General features: G+C 36.7%; 1 protein-coding gene across 1 annotated transcript in view; it reads left to right on the top strand.

Moving 5' to 3' along the window:
• The window catches only part of ADGRE3 (adhesion G protein-coupled receptor E3), a 50173-nt gene extending 29781 nt beyond the window's left edge, over positions 1 to 20392 (top strand). Inside the window, exons 8-16 of the mRNA XM_051975365.1 lie at positions 3122 to 3309; positions 7826 to 7996; positions 10534 to 10731; positions 11576 to 11811; positions 14935 to 15001; positions 15278 to 15369; positions 18110 to 18278; positions 18360 to 18464; positions 19390 to 20392. Of these exons, the coding sequence (XP_051831325.1) occupies positions 3122 to 3309; positions 7826 to 7996; positions 10534 to 10731; positions 11576 to 11811; positions 14935 to 15001; positions 15278 to 15369; positions 18110 to 18278; positions 18360 to 18464; positions 19390 to 19479 (1316 nt within the window). The 3' untranslated portion in view covers positions 19480 to 20392. The remainder of the gene's footprint in view (positions 1 to 3121; positions 3310 to 7825; positions 7997 to 10533; positions 10732 to 11575; positions 11812 to 14934; positions 15002 to 15277; positions 15370 to 18109; positions 18279 to 18359; positions 18465 to 19389) is intronic.
• The last annotated feature ends 617 nt before the right edge of the window (positions 20393 to 21009 follow it).

Here is a 21009-nt window from a genome sequence, read left to right as displayed (position 1 = left end):
TCTACTCTTGAATTAGTTGCTTCCCTCTCTGTTCATTAATCATGCTTTGACAATTCTCAAAACTCAATTATTTCTATTACCCACCTCTTTTGCTCTAATTCAAATGCTCCTGACCAGAACAGAAGGAAATCACAAATCCTTGTGGACTAGTTGTAGTAGACAACTTCTTCTTGCTCTTCATTACATATAGGCAGCCCTATTTCTGTTCAAAATCTGTTCTTCTCTCAAGTTTCTCAAATCATTCATTTCTCTGCTGAGAATCTTGTCTCATATTTTACCGAAAAAAACCAAGGCTTTACTCCTACATTCCCCCTTGTCAATGAAACCCCTTGGGAAAAATCATCAACGATCGATGCTTCCATTTCCTCAATTCCTTTGAAATCTCTGTGATCTGACTTCCAACCTTGTCATTCAACTAAAGTTGTTCTCTCTCCAAAAGGACCAAAGATCTCTTAATTGCCAAATCTAATGGTCTCTACTCAATTCTCATTCTTCTTGACCTCTGCTGTATTTGACACAATTGACAACCTAATCATCCTGAATACTATCTCTTCTCTTCTCTTGTTATGCCACAGTTCTCTTTTATTGCCCTGACTCAGTTTCCCTAAATTGTCCTGCCTCGGACAGGACAAAAAAAAAACCTTCCCTCTTAATTAGAATATTTGATAAGGATAAAAGCTCTTATATTTTAGAATATCAGAATGCTTCTCCCCATCCCAAGCTATTAGAATATCAGATACTGTCTTATCAAGATGCCTCTGCCCATCTCCCGGGGTTCCTCCCCCCATTATGTCATCCTATCTCCAGTGACTCGCCTCACCCTGTCAGAGTCCCATTCCCTATCTCAGCACCCTGAATCCGCCCCTACCTCAGTCTACCCTCTGCATCTGAGCCACGTGTATACATGTCATTGAGAACTCACATTCTTTGCTGGATTCTTGGAGATGATAATCTCATTCAGCCCTGGGACCAAACCATGGATCCATTTAGTCCCAGTAAATCTCTCCCTTTCAAATAAAATATTAAAAACTCTCTAATCTCTATCTTACCTCAATTTCTCTGGTATTACATTCTGAGTTATCATGACAATGTTTTCTCCTGGTTTTTCCTTCTTGTCTGACTGTTCATTTCCAGTCATTTTTGTTCTGTTCTCAACCATGTCACTTTTACTAACTGTTCAAGATTATGTCCTTGAACATATGTCCAAGGCCCTTTTTTCTTTTTGTTCCATTTTATTCTTACTTCATGATCTCATCAGTTACTAGACATTCAAGTATAATTTGCCTTGGCAGATTATTCCCAGATCTGATTAGATTTTCCTATCCTTTCTCTCTTCACATCACCAAGTGCTTGTTGGACATTTCAAACTAGATGTCCTATAAGCATTTCAAATTCAGTATGTACAAAACACAATCCATTTTCTTTGTCTCTAAATCTTTACCAATTAAGAGCATCCTTTTTTATTATTTTTCAGTGTATTTTATTTTTCCAAATACATGTGAAGATAGTTTTTTAACATTCAGCTTTGTATGTTCCACATTTTTTCCTCCCTCCCTCTGTAATCTCCCCCTCCCCCAAACAGCAAGCAATCTATATCAGATTAAATACATGCAATTCTGTTGAACATTTTTCTATATTTTTATACTGTGCAAGAAAAATCAGGCCTAAAGGGGAAAAGCCACAAGAAAGGAAAACCAAACAAACAAAGAAAAAAAGGTGAATATACTATATTCTGATCCACATTCAGTCTCCAAATTTCTCTCTCTGGATATGGATAGCATTTCCATCCCAAGTCTATTCAAATTACCTTGAATCACTGCATTATTAAGAAGAGCCTAGTCCATCACAGCTGATCATCACATAATCTTGTTACTGTATACTAGTGGTTCTCAAAGTCTGGTCCAGAGCATCCCGAGGAATCTCTGAAATCCTTTCAGAGAGTCTACAAATTCATAATTTTTAATGTGATCAATATCTATAACTATAACCCACATAAACAAAAACTCTTTGGATAGATTCTCAATCATTTTTAATAGGATAAAGATATTGAGAACAAAAGTTTGAGGACCATTGCTAGTGTATACAATATTCTCTTATCTTTTTCTGTCTTTTTTTTTTTTTTTGCTTATTTCTGCTTATTTCACACAGCTTCAGTTCAGGTAAGTCTTTTCAGGCTTTTCTGAAATCAGCCTGAAGAGCGTCCTTTTTACTGTCACCATCCATGATCTCAATCTCTGTCTCTCAATCTCAACCTCTCCCTTGTTCATCTGGCATTCCCACTCAGTTCCCAAAACCTGTCATTTCTACTCTCCACATGTTCACTCCTTTGCATTCATACAACCATCACTCAAATATCAGCCATCATCACCTCTTGCCTGAACTCTTCCAACAGTCTTCTAATTGGTCTCCTTGCCTCAAGGGCCTCTCTGTTCCAATCCATTCTATACTCAGACAACAAAGTATATTTCTACTGCAGAGGTCTGACCACATCATCCCCTGCTCATGAAATCCCATGAAATTATTATCTTCAGGACAAAATATAAATTCCTTTGTTTGACATTTAAAACTCTTCTTATCTTTCCATTATTCTTACATTTTACTACTCTCAGGCTCTCTGCAATCCAGCCATACTGGGCTCTTTGATATTCCTTACATATAATACTTCATCTTTTGTACTCCATGCCTTTCACAAGCTGTTCCCTATACCTGGAATGTCCTTCTTCCTGACTTCTAATCCTTAGAATCCTTGGTTTCTTTTGAGATTCAGCCCAAGTGTCACATCTTCCAGGATGACTTTCCTACTTGTAGTGCCAACTTTTCTAAGGTTATCTTGCCTACTCTGCATTTACTTTGTATGTTTTGATTTATATATGTGTGCTCCCCCATTAAAATGTTAGCTTCTTGAGGTCAGGAACTGTTTGTTTTATTTCTTTGTATCCCTACTATTTACCACAGTGGCTATTACATTAAGCAAACCTCTGACAGAGTCTTGCTGATTATGTGATTATGTGAGGGAATGAGTGGACAAAATCCACCTCCAGTAAATGAACTTGCTGAGGATAGCAGATCTGAATAAACCCTTTTGCCTTACAGGACTTTGCTCTTTTTTATTTTTTTTAAGGTTCAAGTGCAGTTGCCTTTCTCTCATATTCCTCCCTTCAGACTATTATAAATGCATCCTTTTTTAATGAGAGACCTGAGAAGAGTAATAGAATCCACATGCTCTCCCACGTAGTCAGTGTTGCTGTAGGATCTCATCAAAATCAACCCTCCTCTTTTTCTGTTCTTCTGACGTTCCAGCATATACAGGTGGGTATGAATCACAGGTCATACTCAATATATTCATGGAAATGGGCAGGGCAGCTAAAACATTCAGTACCATACTAGCTAAAATATTCAGTGAGATAATAATTTGTAAAGAGCTAAGCACAGTGTTTGGCATATAGTAGGAGCTTCATAAATGGTTTCTTTTATCCTTCCCATGGTGAATATGTAGAGCAGTAGAAACACCAAATGGACATTCAGAATGGTAAGTTTTTACATCCCAGAATTCTTCCTTTTAAAAAAAAGTTATTTAATTTAACATTCTTTCCTTTTTAAATTGTGTTCCAAATTCTCTTTTTCTTCTTACTCCCTACCTCACCCACTAAAAAGAAAAGCAATATGATATCAATTATATGTGTAAAATTTTGCAAAATAAATTTCTATATTAACTACATTGCAAAACAAAGCAAAAAAGTGAGAAAATTATACTTCAGTTTGTATTTAGAGTTATCAATTCTCTCTTGGGAGGTGGATAATATTTTTTCATCATGAGTCCTTTAAAATTATTTTGGATCACTGTATTCATCAGAGTAGTCAAGTCTTTTATATTTGATCATCATTACAACATAGCTGTTAGTTTGTATAGTTGTCTTCACTTGCATCAGTTCATATAAGCCTTGTCATGTTTTTAATGAAACTATCCCACAATAATTTCTTATAGCACAATAGTACTGTAACACAATTATATGACACACGTAGCTCAGGCAGTTCCCAATTGAGGAACATCTCCTTGATTTCAAATTCTTTACCACTGCAAAAACTAATTGGGGAATAGCCTTTATTTTTATAAATTTGATTCAATTTTCAATATATTTGAGAATGAAGTCCTTTTCAGAGAAACTTGCTATAAAATTTCTCAGTTTGAAATCAAGGAGATGCCTTTTTTACTGCAGTTGAAGCATATTAGATTCTGCTTCAGACCTTTATTTTAACTTTGTGTGTTTCATTCTGTTTCAAATATGTCTCTTGTAAATAACCTGTTATTGGATTCTTGCTTCTAATCCATTCCACTATCTGCTTCCATTTTATGGGTCACCTCATTCCATTCATATTCACAATTATGATTACTAATTGTGTATTTCCCTCCATTCCATTCTATGTATTTTTCTCTCTTTCTTTTCATCTTATCCCCCATATTTGGCTTCGCTTAATCCATTCTCTCTTTAATCATTCCCCCCCTTTTTTAATCCCCTTCCTCTCCTATTTCTCTACTGGATGAGATTAATTTCTACACACAATTGAATGTGTATGTATGTATACACACACACACACACACACACACACACACACACACACATGCCTGCCACCTTCCCCCATTTTTTCCTCCACTGTAAAAATTCTTCTTCACATACTTCTTTTATGTGGGGAAATTTTTCTCATTCTGTCTCTCCCTTTTTCCTTCTCCCAACACATCCCTCTTTTTTACCTTTCCATATGTTTTTCAGAAATCATTCCAACATAATTGACTTATACCCATGCCTTCTGTCTATGAAAACTCATTTTAACCACTCTAATAATGATAAAGTTCTTAGGATTTACAGACCCATCTTCCCATATGGAAATATAAACAGTTTAACCTTATCAAAACCTTTATGATTTCTCTTTCATATTTACCTTTTTATGCATTTTTTGTGTCTTATTTTTCAATGCCAGTTTTTCTATTCAGTTCTGATCTTTTCATTAGGAATGTGTGAAAGTCCTCTATTTCATTAAATCCATTATTCCTTCCTAAAAGATTATACTCAATTTTTCTGGATAGATGATTCCTAATTGTTTCTTTGCCTTCTAGAATATCATATTCCAAAACCTTCAATCCTTTCCTGTAAAAGCTACTACATCTTGTGTTATCCTAACTGTGGTTCTACAATATTTGAATTGTTTTTTTCTAATTGCTTATAATATGTTCTCCTTGACCTGGGAGCTTTGGGATTTGCTTATAATATTTTTGGGAGTTTTCATTTTGTAATCCCTTTTAAGAGGTGATTGGTGGGTTCTTTGCATTTCTATTTACCTCTGGATCTGAGATACCAGGTAGTTTTCCTTGTCAACTTCCTGAGGCTATCTAGACTCTCTGATAATTCAAAACTTCCTAAATTTTCTTTTTTCAATTTATTTGCCATGTCAACTGTGTTTCTGTTTAAATATTTCACATGTTCTTTTTTTTTTCATTCTTTTGACTTTGTATTATTGTTTCTTGATGCCTTATGGTGTCATTAGCTTCCAATTCCAATTCCAATTCCAATTCCAATTAGCTTCTAATGTTTAAGGAATTTTTTTTGTGAGCTTTTGTACCACTTTTCCCACTTGATAAATTCTGCTTTTTAAGATTTTTTCTATTTTAAAATTTAATTTTATTTGAAAGAACAGAATAAAAAAAGAAAAAAGAAAAGGAATACAAAACAAAATAAAGCAAAACAAAAGAAAACATTATCATGTGCCCAGCAGAATACTAGGAAGGATTCAAAATATATAACAAATTACCAGAGCAGAAAAGTATACATATATGTATGTATATATATATACATATGTACATACATACACACACTCACGCATGTGCGCGCACGTACACATACACACACACACACACACACACACACACACACACACTTTTCCTATCCCTGCTAACTCTTTAATTAAATTCTGCTCCATAACTTGTCTTATTAGTTAACCTCCCCCCACCTAGGGATCCCTCCCTTGTCCTCTTCCCTCACCCTTTGCTACCCCATCTAACCATCCTCCCCCCTGATTTTTTAATATATTTTGGAGGTTGTTACACCCTTCATACTATATATGAAGTATTGCCTACTGAACTCATTTCCAATGTGAGTAAATTTTTAGAACTATGAGTCCTCCTCCCCTCTCTAATGTCTCTATGTCTATTCTTCCTCTGCACCTCATTTATATAACATAATTACTATTTTTACTGCCAATGTTTCTTTTAGGCTACTCTATTGTTGATGTGAATATTAAACACATAATATACATTTTTGTGCCTGGACATGTGACCTGAAAATTATCTTCAGATGGTGAGCAGAATAGATCGGGGGAAGAATTTAACAGAATGTGTGCCTTCTGGAGCATTTCATTATTATTATTATTATTTTACTATTTTTTTCTTAACTAAGTTTTAAATTCTGATGTTTCTGAAATATTGTCAGCATCCTAGAAATTTGGACTCAAGAAAAAAAGTTTCTGTGTTCTTTCCCTAGTTCTAATTCTGATGATGATTTTCAGTAGATTCCAGGATCTGAGGTCTTTTATTGTGGCTGCTGATACGTTTTCTACAATTTAAATTGTTGCTTCAGTGTATTTGAATTGTTTTTTTTCCTTGTTTCTTGCAAAATTTTCTCTTTAACAAAGGGGTTTCAATTGTGGAATTTGAGAGAATTCAACTGGGTTGCTACCTGTAATCTATTCTGTTGGATCTGCCTTTGAGAATGTCTTTCCATGCCCCACATGTCAGAATTTTTTATTAATCCAAGAGAAAGGACGGGAATAAGCCCTTATATTAATCAGGAACCGCCCTAAGTGCTTTTATATTACATTTCATTTGATCCCCACAACAACCCTATGAGGAAGATCCTGTTATTAGCCTCATATTATAGTATAGACAACTGAGAGAGATCAAATGTCTTGCCCAGGGTCACACAGCTAGTAAGTGTGGAAGGCTGGATTTGAACTCAAGTTTTCCTGATTCCAGGCCCAGCACTCTATCCACTACGCCACCTAACTGTCCAGGTCAGAGTAATGATTGATGTGATAGGACAAGTGCAAAATCACAGAACCATTCAGGTTCTCCTTCTCATGAGTCAACCAAGAAATTAACCTCTGTTTAGCCTCAAATCTACATTTGCCATAAAACCTTAGTTTAGATAATATCCTTATCATCAGTTTCCAGTTTCTGGCCACTACTAAGGAGAAGCATTAAAGCAAAGAGTTGGTAAGGATAGGAAAGATGCGTGGGGTGTGTCTGTGTGTGTGTGTCTATATATGTATACATAAATATGTCCTTTTTAAACTATAGCCTGCTTGAGGGAAGTGGAGGGATGAAAGGGGGAAAAAAGAATAAAATTTTAAAGGTGCAAAGCAGAGAACAAGAAAAACAACCTACAAGGAAGTAAAGATGGCCACTCATGAATATAATTTCTTCCACTATTATATATCCTTTCTTGAACTGGAAATTTATTATTATATATATTTTTAATCCTTTCTGATGTTCTGCTGGCCATAGTATAATGTTCTGGGGGGGGGATTTTTCTGTTTTTTTTTTAATAAAATAAACATTTTAAAAATATTTTAAAGGCAATTCCCTAGGACTTATCTACCAAATCATAGATAAATTTCCTCTGAGAAAGAAAATTCCTATACTGATAAAATCATAATGTCCCAAGATGAAATCCTGACATTACAAAGCAGAGTTAATTTACACAATACTTTACACAAATAAAAGCACAGAATGTCAAATCAGAACCAATGAAATGAAATCATCTCACTCTTCTAGAAAAAGAAAGAAGAAGAAAGGTCTCTCTGTGTCTACTGGGAAGCACAGGGAGAAGAAGGAGGTGCCTGGTCCACAAAGAACTGTAATCTCATCGCGTCTAACAAAACACACACCAGATGCAACTGTACCCACTTGTCTAGTTTTGCTGTTCTGATGGATCTTCAACAACAGGTTTGAATATTGTGCCTCTCAAACCAAAGCTTCCTAATAAATCTACTAGAGGCAAAATCATGTCTCCTAGCAGGAAAAGCCCATGGAAAGTGCCATGTGTTCTTTTCCTCTGCTGTCAGGTAACCCTGGGATGTAACTGTTTCTAACAACTGAAAAATATCCCTGTTTCTTAAGTAAAGGTGATGTGATGCTTTTCCTAATCATCTATACCAACTATAATCACTACCACTGCATGTGTAACCAAACTGAATCTCTCAGGTTGCACACTGATACTTTCTCCTATCTTCCTAAATTAAGGATGGTTCACCATACTCTGCATATGTTGAATCACGCCAATGCAATAATCATTTATTAAGTTGCAGTCTCTCTTATAGTCACTAAGGATACAAGGACAAACATGAAATACTCCCTTCTTTAAAGGAATTTTTATTCATTCTGTTGGGAGAATGTAAATGTTCTTCTCCTTCCTATAAAAGTGATTTAATGACTCCTCTCTCTTCTCCAGGCTGAATCGTCAAAATTTCAATAGCTTTTCCACAAAGACCTTGTTTTCCAAACACCCCATCCTTTCAGAGTTTCCCACATTTTTATGTTTCTATCTAAACCAGGGGTTTCTAACTTGCTATAAATAAAGCATATATTCCAAAGGCCCATGAATTTGAACAGGCAAAAAGAATCCATCATTATTCGCTGCCCTCTACTTGATATTTAGCATTTTTTTTAGCACAAACTACTATTCTGAGAAGGAATCCATAGATTTCAGCAGACTTTCAAGGGGGTTATCATAACACACACACACACACACACACACACACACACACACACACACATACACTTAAGAATGTCTGCTCAACATTAGTTACAGAAATGGCCACTGGTCAACTCACCTCATTTACTCATACTTGAGTTCTTCATGAATCTGACTTCAACTATGGAGATCATAGAATCAGTCTTAGAGCCACAAAGAACCAGAGGGATAGTAGAGTCCAACCTCCTCATTTTAGAGGTGAGGAAACTGAGACCTAACAAGGTTCAGTAACTTAACCAAACTCATACATGTAATAAGTATCAGAAGCAGGATTTGAAACTAGATTTTCTGATTCTAGATAGAATTCTCTTTCCATCATACTGCACCAATGAAGATCATAACTCTTCTATACCTTAACTTAAGCATACATGTGGAGAATAGATTGGAAGAAAGGTGGAAACGTGAATCGGGCAATACAGTTAGAAGACCATTACAATCATCCAGGCACCAGATGATGAGGGCTTGAATGAGAACTGGGAGGTAGAAAAAAGGGGATGGATGCTACAGAAGTCAATAAAGTCAAATAGACAGCTGATTAGATATCTGGGCTAAAAGAGAATGAGGAGTCAAACATGACATCTGTGTTGCAAACCTAGACAGCTGAAAGGTGGTTCTCTCAAAAATAATAGTGAAATTCAGAAGAGGGATGAGTTTGAGGGAAAATATAATGAATTCTGTTTTGAACATCTTGAGTTTGAGATACCTATAGGATATCCAATTCAAAATGCCCAGTAGGCAATTGGATATGCAGGTTGTAGCTCAGGTGAGACTAGAGTTGGATTAAAGATCTGGGAATCATATCTATTGATATGACAATCAAACCTCTGTATGTTGATGAGTTCACCATGTATAATATAGAGACAGAAGAGAATAGGATGCAAGATATAGCTTTGGGGGCAAACACAGAGACATTATATGAATGATAATACAGCAGTGAAAAATGAGAAGCAATGGGAGACACACAAGAGAGGAACTAAGAGTAAACACGTACAAAAACCCAGAGAGAAGCAAGTCTATAGGAGAGGACAGTTGGTAGTGTCAAATGTTGTAGAAAAGTTAAGAAGGATCAACATTATGAAAAGATTTATCAACTAAGAATTTACTTTGAAGAAGGCAATCTCATTTGATTAATAAGGTCAAAAAATAGATTATAGAGAATTTGGAAGAAACTGAAAGGAGAAGAAATAAAGAATAAATATAAAAAGTTTTTCCAAGGAGTTTGGCTCAGAAAAGAAAGAGAAATCTAGAATCTTAACTAGAAGATTATGAGATCTGTTGAATATTTTTAAGAATGAAGGAAAGTTGGGCTGTTGCTTCCATCCAGGCAGTGAACTGGGAACAGAACCAATCGTAGATGAGAGTAGAGATGATGAGACTAGAGGTAGAATTGCAAGACTTAGTGAGACTTAGTTATTGAGAGCAAAGAGAAAAGCCTCTCTTTGTCATTAGAGACTACTTCTTAGGCATATTGAAAATTCCTGTTTTAAAGATGAGAAAACTAAATCTCAGAGAGATTATTATTTTCCAATAGTCACACAGCTCATAATTGATTAAGCCACAATCTAAATTCCAATATACAGATTGATGACCTTCCCCTTCCCTTACACCAAAATCAAATAAAGTCAACAAATTTTTATTAAGCACTTATGTGATGAGCACAATGTCTCTCCAACTCCAGAACCAAAGAACCAGAAAGTATGATTGGCATTTCTCTTTTGTGGGAACCCAGGATGAAGATTATGTGCTGACAGTGATCACTTATGTGGGACTGAGCCTCTCCCTGCTGTGTCTCTTTCTGGCTGTCCTCACCTTCTTCCTGTGCCACACCATTCAGAACACCAGCACCTCCCTCCACCTACAGCTCTCCCTGTGTCTCTTCCTGGCCAATCTCCTCTTCCTCATAGGAATTAAACAAACCAAGATTAAGGTATTTGTGGCACTCCAAAGTATTTGCCCCTGACTGCCCCCATTCCAGACATAAATGCCAAGAGCAGCTGTTGTGATATTGCAATGTCCTGTTTCTCTCTCTCTCTCTCTCTCTCTCTCTCTCTCTCTCTCTCTCTCTCTCTCTCTGTGTGTGTGTGTGTGTGTGTGTATGTGTGTCTGTCTGTCTGTCTCTCCATGTTTCTTTCTCTGTCTCTTTTCTCTTTCTCTCTTCTCACTCTTTCTGATTCTCTCTCTCTCCTTCTCTCTCTCTATCCCTGACTCTGTCATTTTTTTATCTCTCTGTCTGTCTTTCTTTTTCTCTTCCCCTCTCTCCCTCTCTCTTTCTTTCTCTCCCTTCCTCTCTCTCCTCTTTCCTCTCTCCTTCTCTCTTTCTCTCTCTATCCCTGACTGTCACTTTTTATCTCTCTGTCTCTGTCTGTCTTTCTTTTTCTCTTCCCCTCTCTCCTCTCTCCTGTCTCCTCGATCCTGTCTCTTCTCTCCCTCTCTCTCTCTCTCCTCTCTCTCTCTCTTCTCTTCTCTTCTCTTCTCTTCTCTTCTCTCTCTCTTTCTCTCTCTCTCTCTCTCTCTCTCTCTCTCTCTCTCTTCTCTCTCTCTCTCTCTTGTCTCTCTCTCTTTTCCTTTCTTCTTTCTCTCTCTCCATCTCTTCTCTCTCTCTGTTCTGAGGGAGGGCATTGTCCATAGAGACCAGTACTTGCTTCTGACCAACCAACATCTTTAGTTTCAAGTCAGGCTCTTTGTCTAATGCCTATGTAAGGGAGATAATGCAAGAACTTCAACCAGACTGAACAGTTATTCTGAATAACATTGTATCCTTGTCCTGCCAGGTCCTATGTTCCATCATTGCAGGTTTATTGCACTATTTCTATCTGGCATCTTTCACCTGGTTGCTGCTAGAAGGCCTGCATCTCTTTCTAACTGCACGGAATCTGATGGTTGCCAATTACTCCAGAGTAAATCATTCCCTGAGGAAGGTCATGTACCCTCTGGGCTATGGAATTCCAGCTGTGATTGTGGCTATTTCTGCAGCATCAAGAGCAAACCTTTATGGAACATCTTCCCAGTAAGTAGAGCTTATTCATCCCTGACTGCTGCCATCCATTGAAAATGCTAGAATATTATATGGGAAGAAGGAGAGAATAAATTGTCTTTGCATTTGCAGTGCCTTGAACCTGTAATCAATTTTTATCATTAAGTTGTTTACAGTCGTGTCTCTGATTCTGCTACCTCCTTTGGGTTTTTCTTGACAAAGATATTGGAATGGTCTGCCATTTCCTTCCCCAGATCACTTTACAGATGAGGCAACTGAGGCAAACAGGAGTAATTGACTTGCTCAGAATCAAAGAGATAGTAAATTCTGAGGGGAGATTTGAATTCAGGAAGATGTCTTCCTAGCACTCAACCCACTGCACCACCTAGCTGCCTGTGTAGGCTATAAACAAACTTATTGAATCGAAATAAACCAAATTTAATTGAGTGGAATATTCAAGCTAAAAGCTCCCTGGATAAACTTTAGTATGTAGCTCATGTGATTGTCTTTGGCCCACAGATCTTTGAGCTTTCCCAGGAAAATTTGAGGCATGCTTCAGAAGTAATTGAGTCATAAAATCATTTTATTGCCTAGGTTGAAGACTGCCCACAACCTTTCCTTCAGAGACTGTTGCCATAATGGAAGCTTTAGGATTTCCATGCAGGAACTTGTAAGCTAGAATCAAAGAAAACTTTTTTTGAAGCATAAAGTAGTTTGCCTAATTTATCACAAGAGTAAAAATCATTATGAAAATGATAGAGAAATTCTGATCAAGGAGAACAGTCTCTCTGCCAACAAGGCTGACCCCAGCAATTTAAGTAGCTAAAAAGTCTTCTTAGAGTCCTGAAGACGGACACTTATATTAAGTGTAGTATTGTGAGGAAAGCATGGTTAACATACAAGAAGGAATACAAATATTCCAAGGATCATGAGTCAGGTAGTTTATGACTCATAAGAAAGTGAAGAAGCTGTTCCTCCATCCTAAAGTTCTAGGCACAGCACAAATAGTGGAATGTGAACCTGGATAAGAATCCAAATCATTGAGTTTCTGACTTTCTATCTAATTATTGTTGTTGGGCAGATTCACAAGGACTGAGTAGAAGGGGAATCTTAGGGGAAATCAATTAACAGGTAATCTGAACTATGACCCATATACACACTTATCAACCATATTAGGATATTAGGAAAATTCACTAATCTTACATACATAAATTAGATTAAGTTTGTTAAATCTGTTATGATCAGAAAGGCTTTCTGTTCCTTGCTTAAATGTAATAGACCAAACCAATAGTGAGTAGATAGAAACTTCTTAGTTCCCAGCCAGGTCAGTTTGTTGTCAAACATGAAATTATTCCTGCTAGCTAGGATGTAGCAATAGCCTAGTTATCATAAATTTGGAATCTTTATATGCATAAACATATATTATGCAAATAAATCTATAAATGAGTGTATATGTACATAATGCACAGTGAATACATAATAAAAATATGTACAATCAGCTAAATATAATACCTGTAGCACCCCTCTTTCACACACAAGGTCCTAAAAATAATAGCCACAATTTAAAGGTACTTTTTAGGCCCTTTCCTGTTCAAAAAGATAGCCAAATATGCATATCATCAGTGTGAAGGCTGACAGTTCTTTAATTATAACTATCACAGCCAATTAAGAAAAGCCAGAAGTGTGCCCTTGGTCTAAAATTAGGTCTTTCCCTTTTTACTCATGCCTGCAGAAAACATCAAAGCCTTCTGTTACTGATAACTAATTTAGAGTTTGGACTTATTTATTTCTGAGATCCTCTTGTCCCAGCTATAAAAGAATTTGATACGGAACAAAAATAAAAGGGACATGGTCAATATTCTCATCAATCTCATCCAAATTCCTATTTTGTTATACACAAAGAATCTGGCAAATAGATAAAGCCTTGCTTGCCTTGAAAGCAGGAAAACCTGAATCTGAATCCTGCCTGACATAGACTGACTCTGTGTCCTTAGGCAAGTCATTAAACTATTAAGCAACTCTTCATGAGCACTACCTGCTGAAGGGGTTCAATCTGCCCCATGAAAGGGAGAATCCTCACTTGAAAGTTCTTTATATCAGTGAAATCCTAGGTCCAACAAAATGTTACGTACATCTTGATCACCAGCCAGTTTTTCTGCACTATTTTAATCAGCAAAATTAATCAATCTCTCATATGATTTAACCAATGGGAGAATCTCAGGGGTCCAGGAATAACATAACTTAGATGGAATATTAAATTTTGAATCAGAAAGACCCAGATTCAAAATCTGTTGCTTAAGAGACCCATAATTATGAGCAAGGCACTTCTCTCTGACTTCAGGTGATGACTCCCTAAGACAACAACAATAATTACTAAGTTCTATCTACTTATGCTGCACTTTAAGGCCTTCAAAGCAGTTTTCATTGACTATTTCATTTGATCTTCATAATAAAAATAGCTAGCATTTCTACAAACATCTCAAAGTTATGTAAAGATGCTTAATATGTATTATTTGATCCCCACAATAAGCTTTTGAAGTGACATTAATGTTACCCCCATTTTATAGAGACTTAAATGGAAGTTAAGAGGTTAAGTGGCTTGCCTAGGATCATCCAGCTAGTCCAAAGCAGGGTTTGAATACAAGTTTTGCTGACTCCAAGTCTATATAGACTCAGTATAAATTAGAAGCAGATTATGATCTGTGTTGTTAGAAGAAATTCCCATCGAATCATCATAGGAATAAATATGTGTTTACATTATTGGCATTTATGTAGCACTTTCATTTTTTGTAAAACACTTTCAAATAATCACATCATTCGAGTTTCACAATCCTGTGAGGTGTCTACCACTGATATAATCCCATTTTACAGATGAATAAACTGAGTCTCAAAGTAGTATTGTGGGAATATAGGTAAAAATATATGAATCAGTGTCTACAACACAGTATCAGACCACAAACAATTAAATGATTTTTGTTGACATCACTAGGTATACCTGACAATCTAGCCCAGGATATAGCTCAGGATTACCCAAAGCTCTCTGCCTAAATTGGAGAAGTTTTTATCTCATCCTGGATTAAGAAAAAAATTATTCCCATCAATGCTGACATGCTCAGCTACTAGATCTTACCAATTGTTCTTCCTTCTTTGTCTTAGGTGCTGGCTCCAAACTCAAAAGGGATTTCTCTGGGCTTTCCTTGGCCCAGTCTGCATTATATTCTCTGTAAGTGAACACATTACAATGTAATTTTAGAGGGGCTACCACAAAATCAAAGGGGCTGAACAAAGTGTCAGGATCAAGAAGCAATGATCCTTGGTTGTTGTTGGCAGTAGTGTAAACATATAAATTGGTGTGTGTGGGCATGTACACATGTCCACAATGTAATGGCCAATTCTGAATCCAAACTCAGAGTAGCCAGATTTGAAAGCTGATGACCAAGATGGGGCTCAAGTTCCAGATGAAACATTTGGGTCAATAAATTTTGTATTGTTCCCACAGACAAACTTTGTTTTTATTCTTCTTGTTATTTGGATTTTGCAAAGCAAACTGTCTTCCCTCAACAGTGAAGTGTCCACTCTCCAGGACAGAAGGTAAGATAAAGCAAAAGATCCTTCGTTCCCAAGAAGTCTCTGAGAGTCAAAGCCATATTTCCTGGTTGGATCCAATGTCATGTCTAAGAGCACTTCACAAGCTCATAGGAACACAGATTTTGACTTAGAAAGAACATTATACCTAAACTAATCTATTTATTTAGCGCTATACCAGACTCCCAAAAAACTATTTTGATGATCTAGAAAAAATAACAACAAAGTTCATATGGAAAAACAAAAGGTCAAGAATTTCAAGGGAATTAATGAAAAAAAAATCGAATGAAGGTGGCCTAGCTGTACCAGATCTAAAATTATATTATAAAGCAGCAGTTACTAAAAACCATCTGGTATTGGCTAAGAAATAGAATAGTTGATCAAAGGAATAGGTTAGATTCAAAGGACAAAACAGCCAAAAACTTTAATAATCTAGTATTTGACAAACCCAAAGACCCCAGTTTTTGGGATAAGAACGCATTATTTGACAAAAATTGCTGGGAAAATTGGAAATTAGTATGGCAGAAACTAGGCATTGACCCACACTTAACACTGTACACCAAGATAAGGACAAAATGGGTTCATGACCTAGGCATAAAGAATGAGATTATAAATAAATTGGAAGAGCATAGGATAGTTTACCTCTCAGACCTGTGGAAGAGGAAGGAATTTATGACCAAAGAAGAACTAGAGATCACTATTGACCACAAAATAGAAAATTCTGATATCAAATTGAGAAATTTTTGTACAAAGAAAACTAATGCAGACAAGATTAGAAGGGAAACAATAAACTGGGAAAACATTTTTACAATCAAAGGTTCTGATAAAGGCCTCATTTCCAAAATATATAGAGAACTGACTCTAACTTATAAGAAATCAAGCCATTCTCCAATTGATAAATGGTCAAAGGATATGAACAGACAATTCTCAGACGAAGAAATTAAAAGTATTTATAGACATATGAAAATATGCTCCAAATCATTATTAATCAGAGAAATGCAAATAAAGACAACTCTGAGATACCACTACACACCTGTCAGATTGGCTAGAATGACAGGGAAAGATTATGGAATGTTGGAGGGAATGTGGAAAAACAGGGACACTGATACATTGTTGGTGGAATTGTGAACACATCCAGCCATTCTGGAGAGCAATTTGGAACTATGCTCAAAAAGTTATCAAACTGTGCATACCCTTTGATCCAGCAGTGTTTCTACTGGGCTTATACCCCAAAGAGATACTAAAGAAAGGAAAGGGACCTGTATGTGCCAAAATGTTTGTGGCAGCCCTGTTTGTAGTGGCTAGAAGCTGGAAAATGAATGGATGCCCATCAATTGAAGAATGGCTGAATAAATTGTGGTATATGAATGTTATGGAATATTATTGTTCTATAAGAAATGATTAGCAGGATGAATACAGAGAGGAATGGTGAGACTTATATGAACTGATGCTAAGTGAAATGAGCAGAACCAGGAGATCATTATATACCTCAACAACGATACTGTTTGAGGATGTATTCTGATGGAAGTGGATCTCTTCAATAAAGAGAGCTAATTCAGTTTTAATTGATCAATGATGGACAGAAGCAGCCACACCCAAAGAAAGAACACTGGGAAATGAATATAAACTGCTTGCATTTTTGTTTTTCTTCCCGGGTTATTTATACCTTCTGAATCCAATTCTCCCTGTGCAACAAGAGAACTGTTCGGTACTGCACACATATATTGTATCTAGGATATACTGTAACCTATTTAACATGTAAAGGACTGCTTGCCATTTGGGGGAGGGAGTGAAGGGAGGGAGGGGAAAAATTGGAACAAAAGTGAGTGCAAGGGATAATGTTGTAAAAAATTACCATGGCATGGGTTCTGTCAGTAAAAAGTTATTTTTTTAAAAAAAAGACAGAACATTATAAACCATGTAATACAAACCCCTCTTTTAAAAATGAAGGAAATTAAGACCCCCCAAAACAATAAGTGGCTTGCCCAAAACCACACAAGTAGTAAATAATAGAAAGTGGGTTCAAACTGAATCATGTGACTCCAAATCAGCGTAGCATTGACTATGTAAGACTATGTAGATTGACTATGTCAAAATAAATGCTCATCTCACATGGCAGAATGGAGCTGGATCTTCATAAAAGTTGGATTTAATCCCATCACTGAAGGTACTTTTAAGAAATAAACAATTTGCCTACCTATATGAAAAGGGAGTTAAGAAGTTTTACTCTCTAAGTATCTCCCTTACCTTGGTCCAAATTCTTCCAGGTTTTGTCTCATTTGTATATTTCATTTTTGTTATTTGTTTTTCAATCATGTCCAAGTCTTTGTGACCCCATTTAGGGTTTTGTTAGCAAAGATACTGGAGGGGCTTTTCCATTTCCATTTCCATTTTTTCCTCTGGTTCATTTTTGCAGATGAAGAAACTGAGTCAAAATGGTTTCTCCAAGGTCACAGTTAAGAAGTGTCTGAGGCCATATTTGAATTCACAGAGATGAGTCTTCCTAACTCTAGGCTCAGTGCTCTGTGCACTCTGGCATTCCTATCTGCCACTGAGAGTAAAGACTAGAGCTCAGTCCTCCCTCTGAGGACTTTGTCTATGGAATTTATGTCTGTGGAACTCGGTCTGTGAAACTTATCTCAGGAGGCAGGCAGAAGTTGCCAAGAATTGGAATTGCTTCCAAGGGGGATGAGAGGCTGATGTTGTCTGAGCATTTAACAGATTCTTGCCTTGCCCTCCTATTTAGGTTGCTGAGATTTAAAGCCCTGGCTCAGCTGTGCATCCTGGGCTGCACCTGGTGTCTGGGCATTCTGCAGATTGGTCCAACTGCTTGGATCATGCGCTATCTCTTCACTATCATCAATAGCCTTCAGGGAGTCTTCATCTTCCTTGTATACTGTCTCCTGAATCATCAGGCAAGTTTTCATTCCAGTTCTCCTTTTCTTCCCCTTCCCTACATACAGTGAACTGACCCACAGGTTCTTTTGACTTTCCAGGTTCAAGAACAGTATAAAAAATGGTTCAAGACACTCAGGCCAACAAAATCTGAGTCATTCACGCTCTCAAGCAAAGTTGTCTCTGGTTCCACTCAGAACCACACAGTAAGAAAAACCACTACCTTTTTAACACCTGCTAATCATTACCTTTGCTACTTAATCCCCTCCATTCTGTGTCTTCTCATAAGGTGAATACAGGGTCAGGATTACTGGGCCATGAGTGGCTTGATTCTGCTTTGGGTCATTGGCTGCTCCCTTAATAGTTCTGTACATCCTAAAGGGTTTTATGCTCTAAGGCAGCATTTTCTCTCTTTCTTGCCTCTGCTGTCCTTAATGGAGTTTTTTTTTAAGACAGCTTTGGGGCAAGTGCCAACATCCCTGAAATCCTGGGGTACATCCCTATACCTAATAATAATTAGGTATTGACTACCACTTATATTCTGCTTTAAGGTTCACATAGTACCTTGCCTTGGTGGGTAAGTGCTATTATCTTCATTATAGGTGGTACAGTGTATAGAACACCAGACCTGGAATCAAGAAGACTCATATTCGTGAATTCATATCTGGCCTCAGACAGTAACTATGTTACTCTGGGCAAGTCACTTTTTTGCCTCTGTTTCCTCACCTGAGAAGGAAATGGCAAACCACTCCAATGGGTAATTAGAGTGATAACCAGATAACTCCAGTTATCTAGTCACAAAACCCCAAATGTATCATAGTTAAACATAACTGAACAACAATAGATGAGAAACCTGCTCCAATCAGAGATTAAATGCCTTGCCCAATTTCACACCATTAGTGCCTGAGACTAGATTTGAAGTCAGGTCTTCTTGACCTGTGCTCTATCAACAGTACCTTCTAACTATATCTGTTATTTTAAACATTCTTCTCTTATAAAACCAGGGCAGACAAGAGATTTCTGACATTCTTCTATCTGTGTCTAACTGGCTGACACCACAGAATTATAGGCTCTTCTCCCTAAATCCCTATGTACATTCTCCCATCTAATTTTTTTGTTTATCTCTTCCAGGAGAACGAGGAAGAAAACATCAAAAAACAAAAAGCTTCCTATGGGCAGGGAAAATCTGCTCATGATACAGAACTCTTGGACTGCCATTAGCCTGACACCATAAAAAAAGTAGGGTAAAAAAGAGTAAAGAATATTCTGGCCAATTTAGATAAGAGACAATGCCTTTCTATGCCCTTCTTCAAATTGAAAGTTCTGGGGAAAACTCAGAGAAGGGGAAGAGAGAGGAGGCAACCAAGGCATAGTAATAAGGTCAAAACCCCAGCCCTGACTCAACACTGTGATCCTTCTGGATGATCTCTCATCTCTGTGCTTTTATGACCCTGTTCATTTTTAATTCTCCTACTTATCAAACTATATCTTCTCAGTTTCATAGATTTCATCTTTATGTCACAGGAACTAAGTTGGGATGTAAAGAGGGATATGTAGGCAAATGTTTAACAACCAGATTTGAATGGGAGGTTGAAAGTATCTGCTAGAAACATTTTTAAGTTTAATCTGAATTGTTAATATTTTCCCAAGTTTAGACAATAAACAAAACCATAAATCAAATCCTGAGTGGTAGCATTTGCCAACTTCTGAAGGGTAAATGCTCACAATGTGAAATGATATAGAGTATTTTATGCCCAATCTTTGTATAATGCCTGTCACTGCTAGAGGGAGTCACACAAACATGCTAATTCAGCCTAATTCTTCTACTAATTTCAGTCATCTAATCTCAATTAGGCCCTGATTGCTCCTTGATAAATCTTTTTTTTTTTTCTGATTGACTCAATGTTGTGCTTAGAAGCTGTTCCAAACCTCTCCTTGACTCAATCCTACTAAACTACTTATTTCATACTTCATCTCAGTAAAGAACCTTGCTTCATGGTTTTTCCTGAGAAAATAAAGTAATTCATCAAGAGAGATTTCATATCCCCTATTCATTCATTAAATCAACAAGCATTTATTCAATCCTTATTTTCATAAAAGTCATGCTGTAAAAGAAAACCTAGATCTCCCCCCCCCCCAAAAAAAAACCCTCAAGAAAAACAAAGTAGGTAGAAGGTGGAGGGAAGGAGAAGAAAATCTCAAACACAAGGCTATGCAAGGATCAAGGTTGAAAAATTATCTATGCATGTTTTTTCAAATAAAAAGCTTTTTAAATAAATAAATGGCTGAATAAATAAATAAATAAATGAACGAATAAATGAATGAATGAATGGAATGAATGGAGAGGAAAAAGGAGAGAGGAAAAAAATCCCAAAAAGGTCAGTATATCCAGATGGTTGGGTATAAGGCAGTAAAATGCTACCAAGTCTATTTTACTCATATTTCCAAAGTTGACAAGACACCAAGAGACTATGTGATGAACCTGTGGTCACAAATGTATTATGTGCTAGAGATAAGACATGTCCAGGTATCTCAATTTCCAAAACCTGTTTTCTGAAATTAAGCTAAAAAAATCTATCTGAATTTTTTAAAAATTTAAAGTAAAAAAGTAAATAAAAGAGAGAGAGTATGCTTCAATCTGTATTCATACACAATCAATTCCTTTTCTAGGTATGGATAGGATTTTTCAACATAACTCCTTCAGAATAGTCATGGATCATTGTCCTGATGAGAATAAAATAGTCATTTGCT

This window comes from Antechinus flavipes, chromosome 1 (genome assembly GCF_016432865.1).
Source record: "Antechinus flavipes isolate AdamAnt ecotype Samford, QLD, Australia chromosome 1, AdamAnt_v2, whole genome shotgun sequence".
NCBI classification, from domain to species: domain Eukaryota; kingdom Metazoa; phylum Chordata; class Mammalia; order Dasyuromorphia; family Dasyuridae; genus Antechinus; species Antechinus flavipes.
The sequence above is the reverse complement of the archived record's forward strand: the minus strand, read 5'-3'. Positions and strand labels throughout refer to the sequence as shown.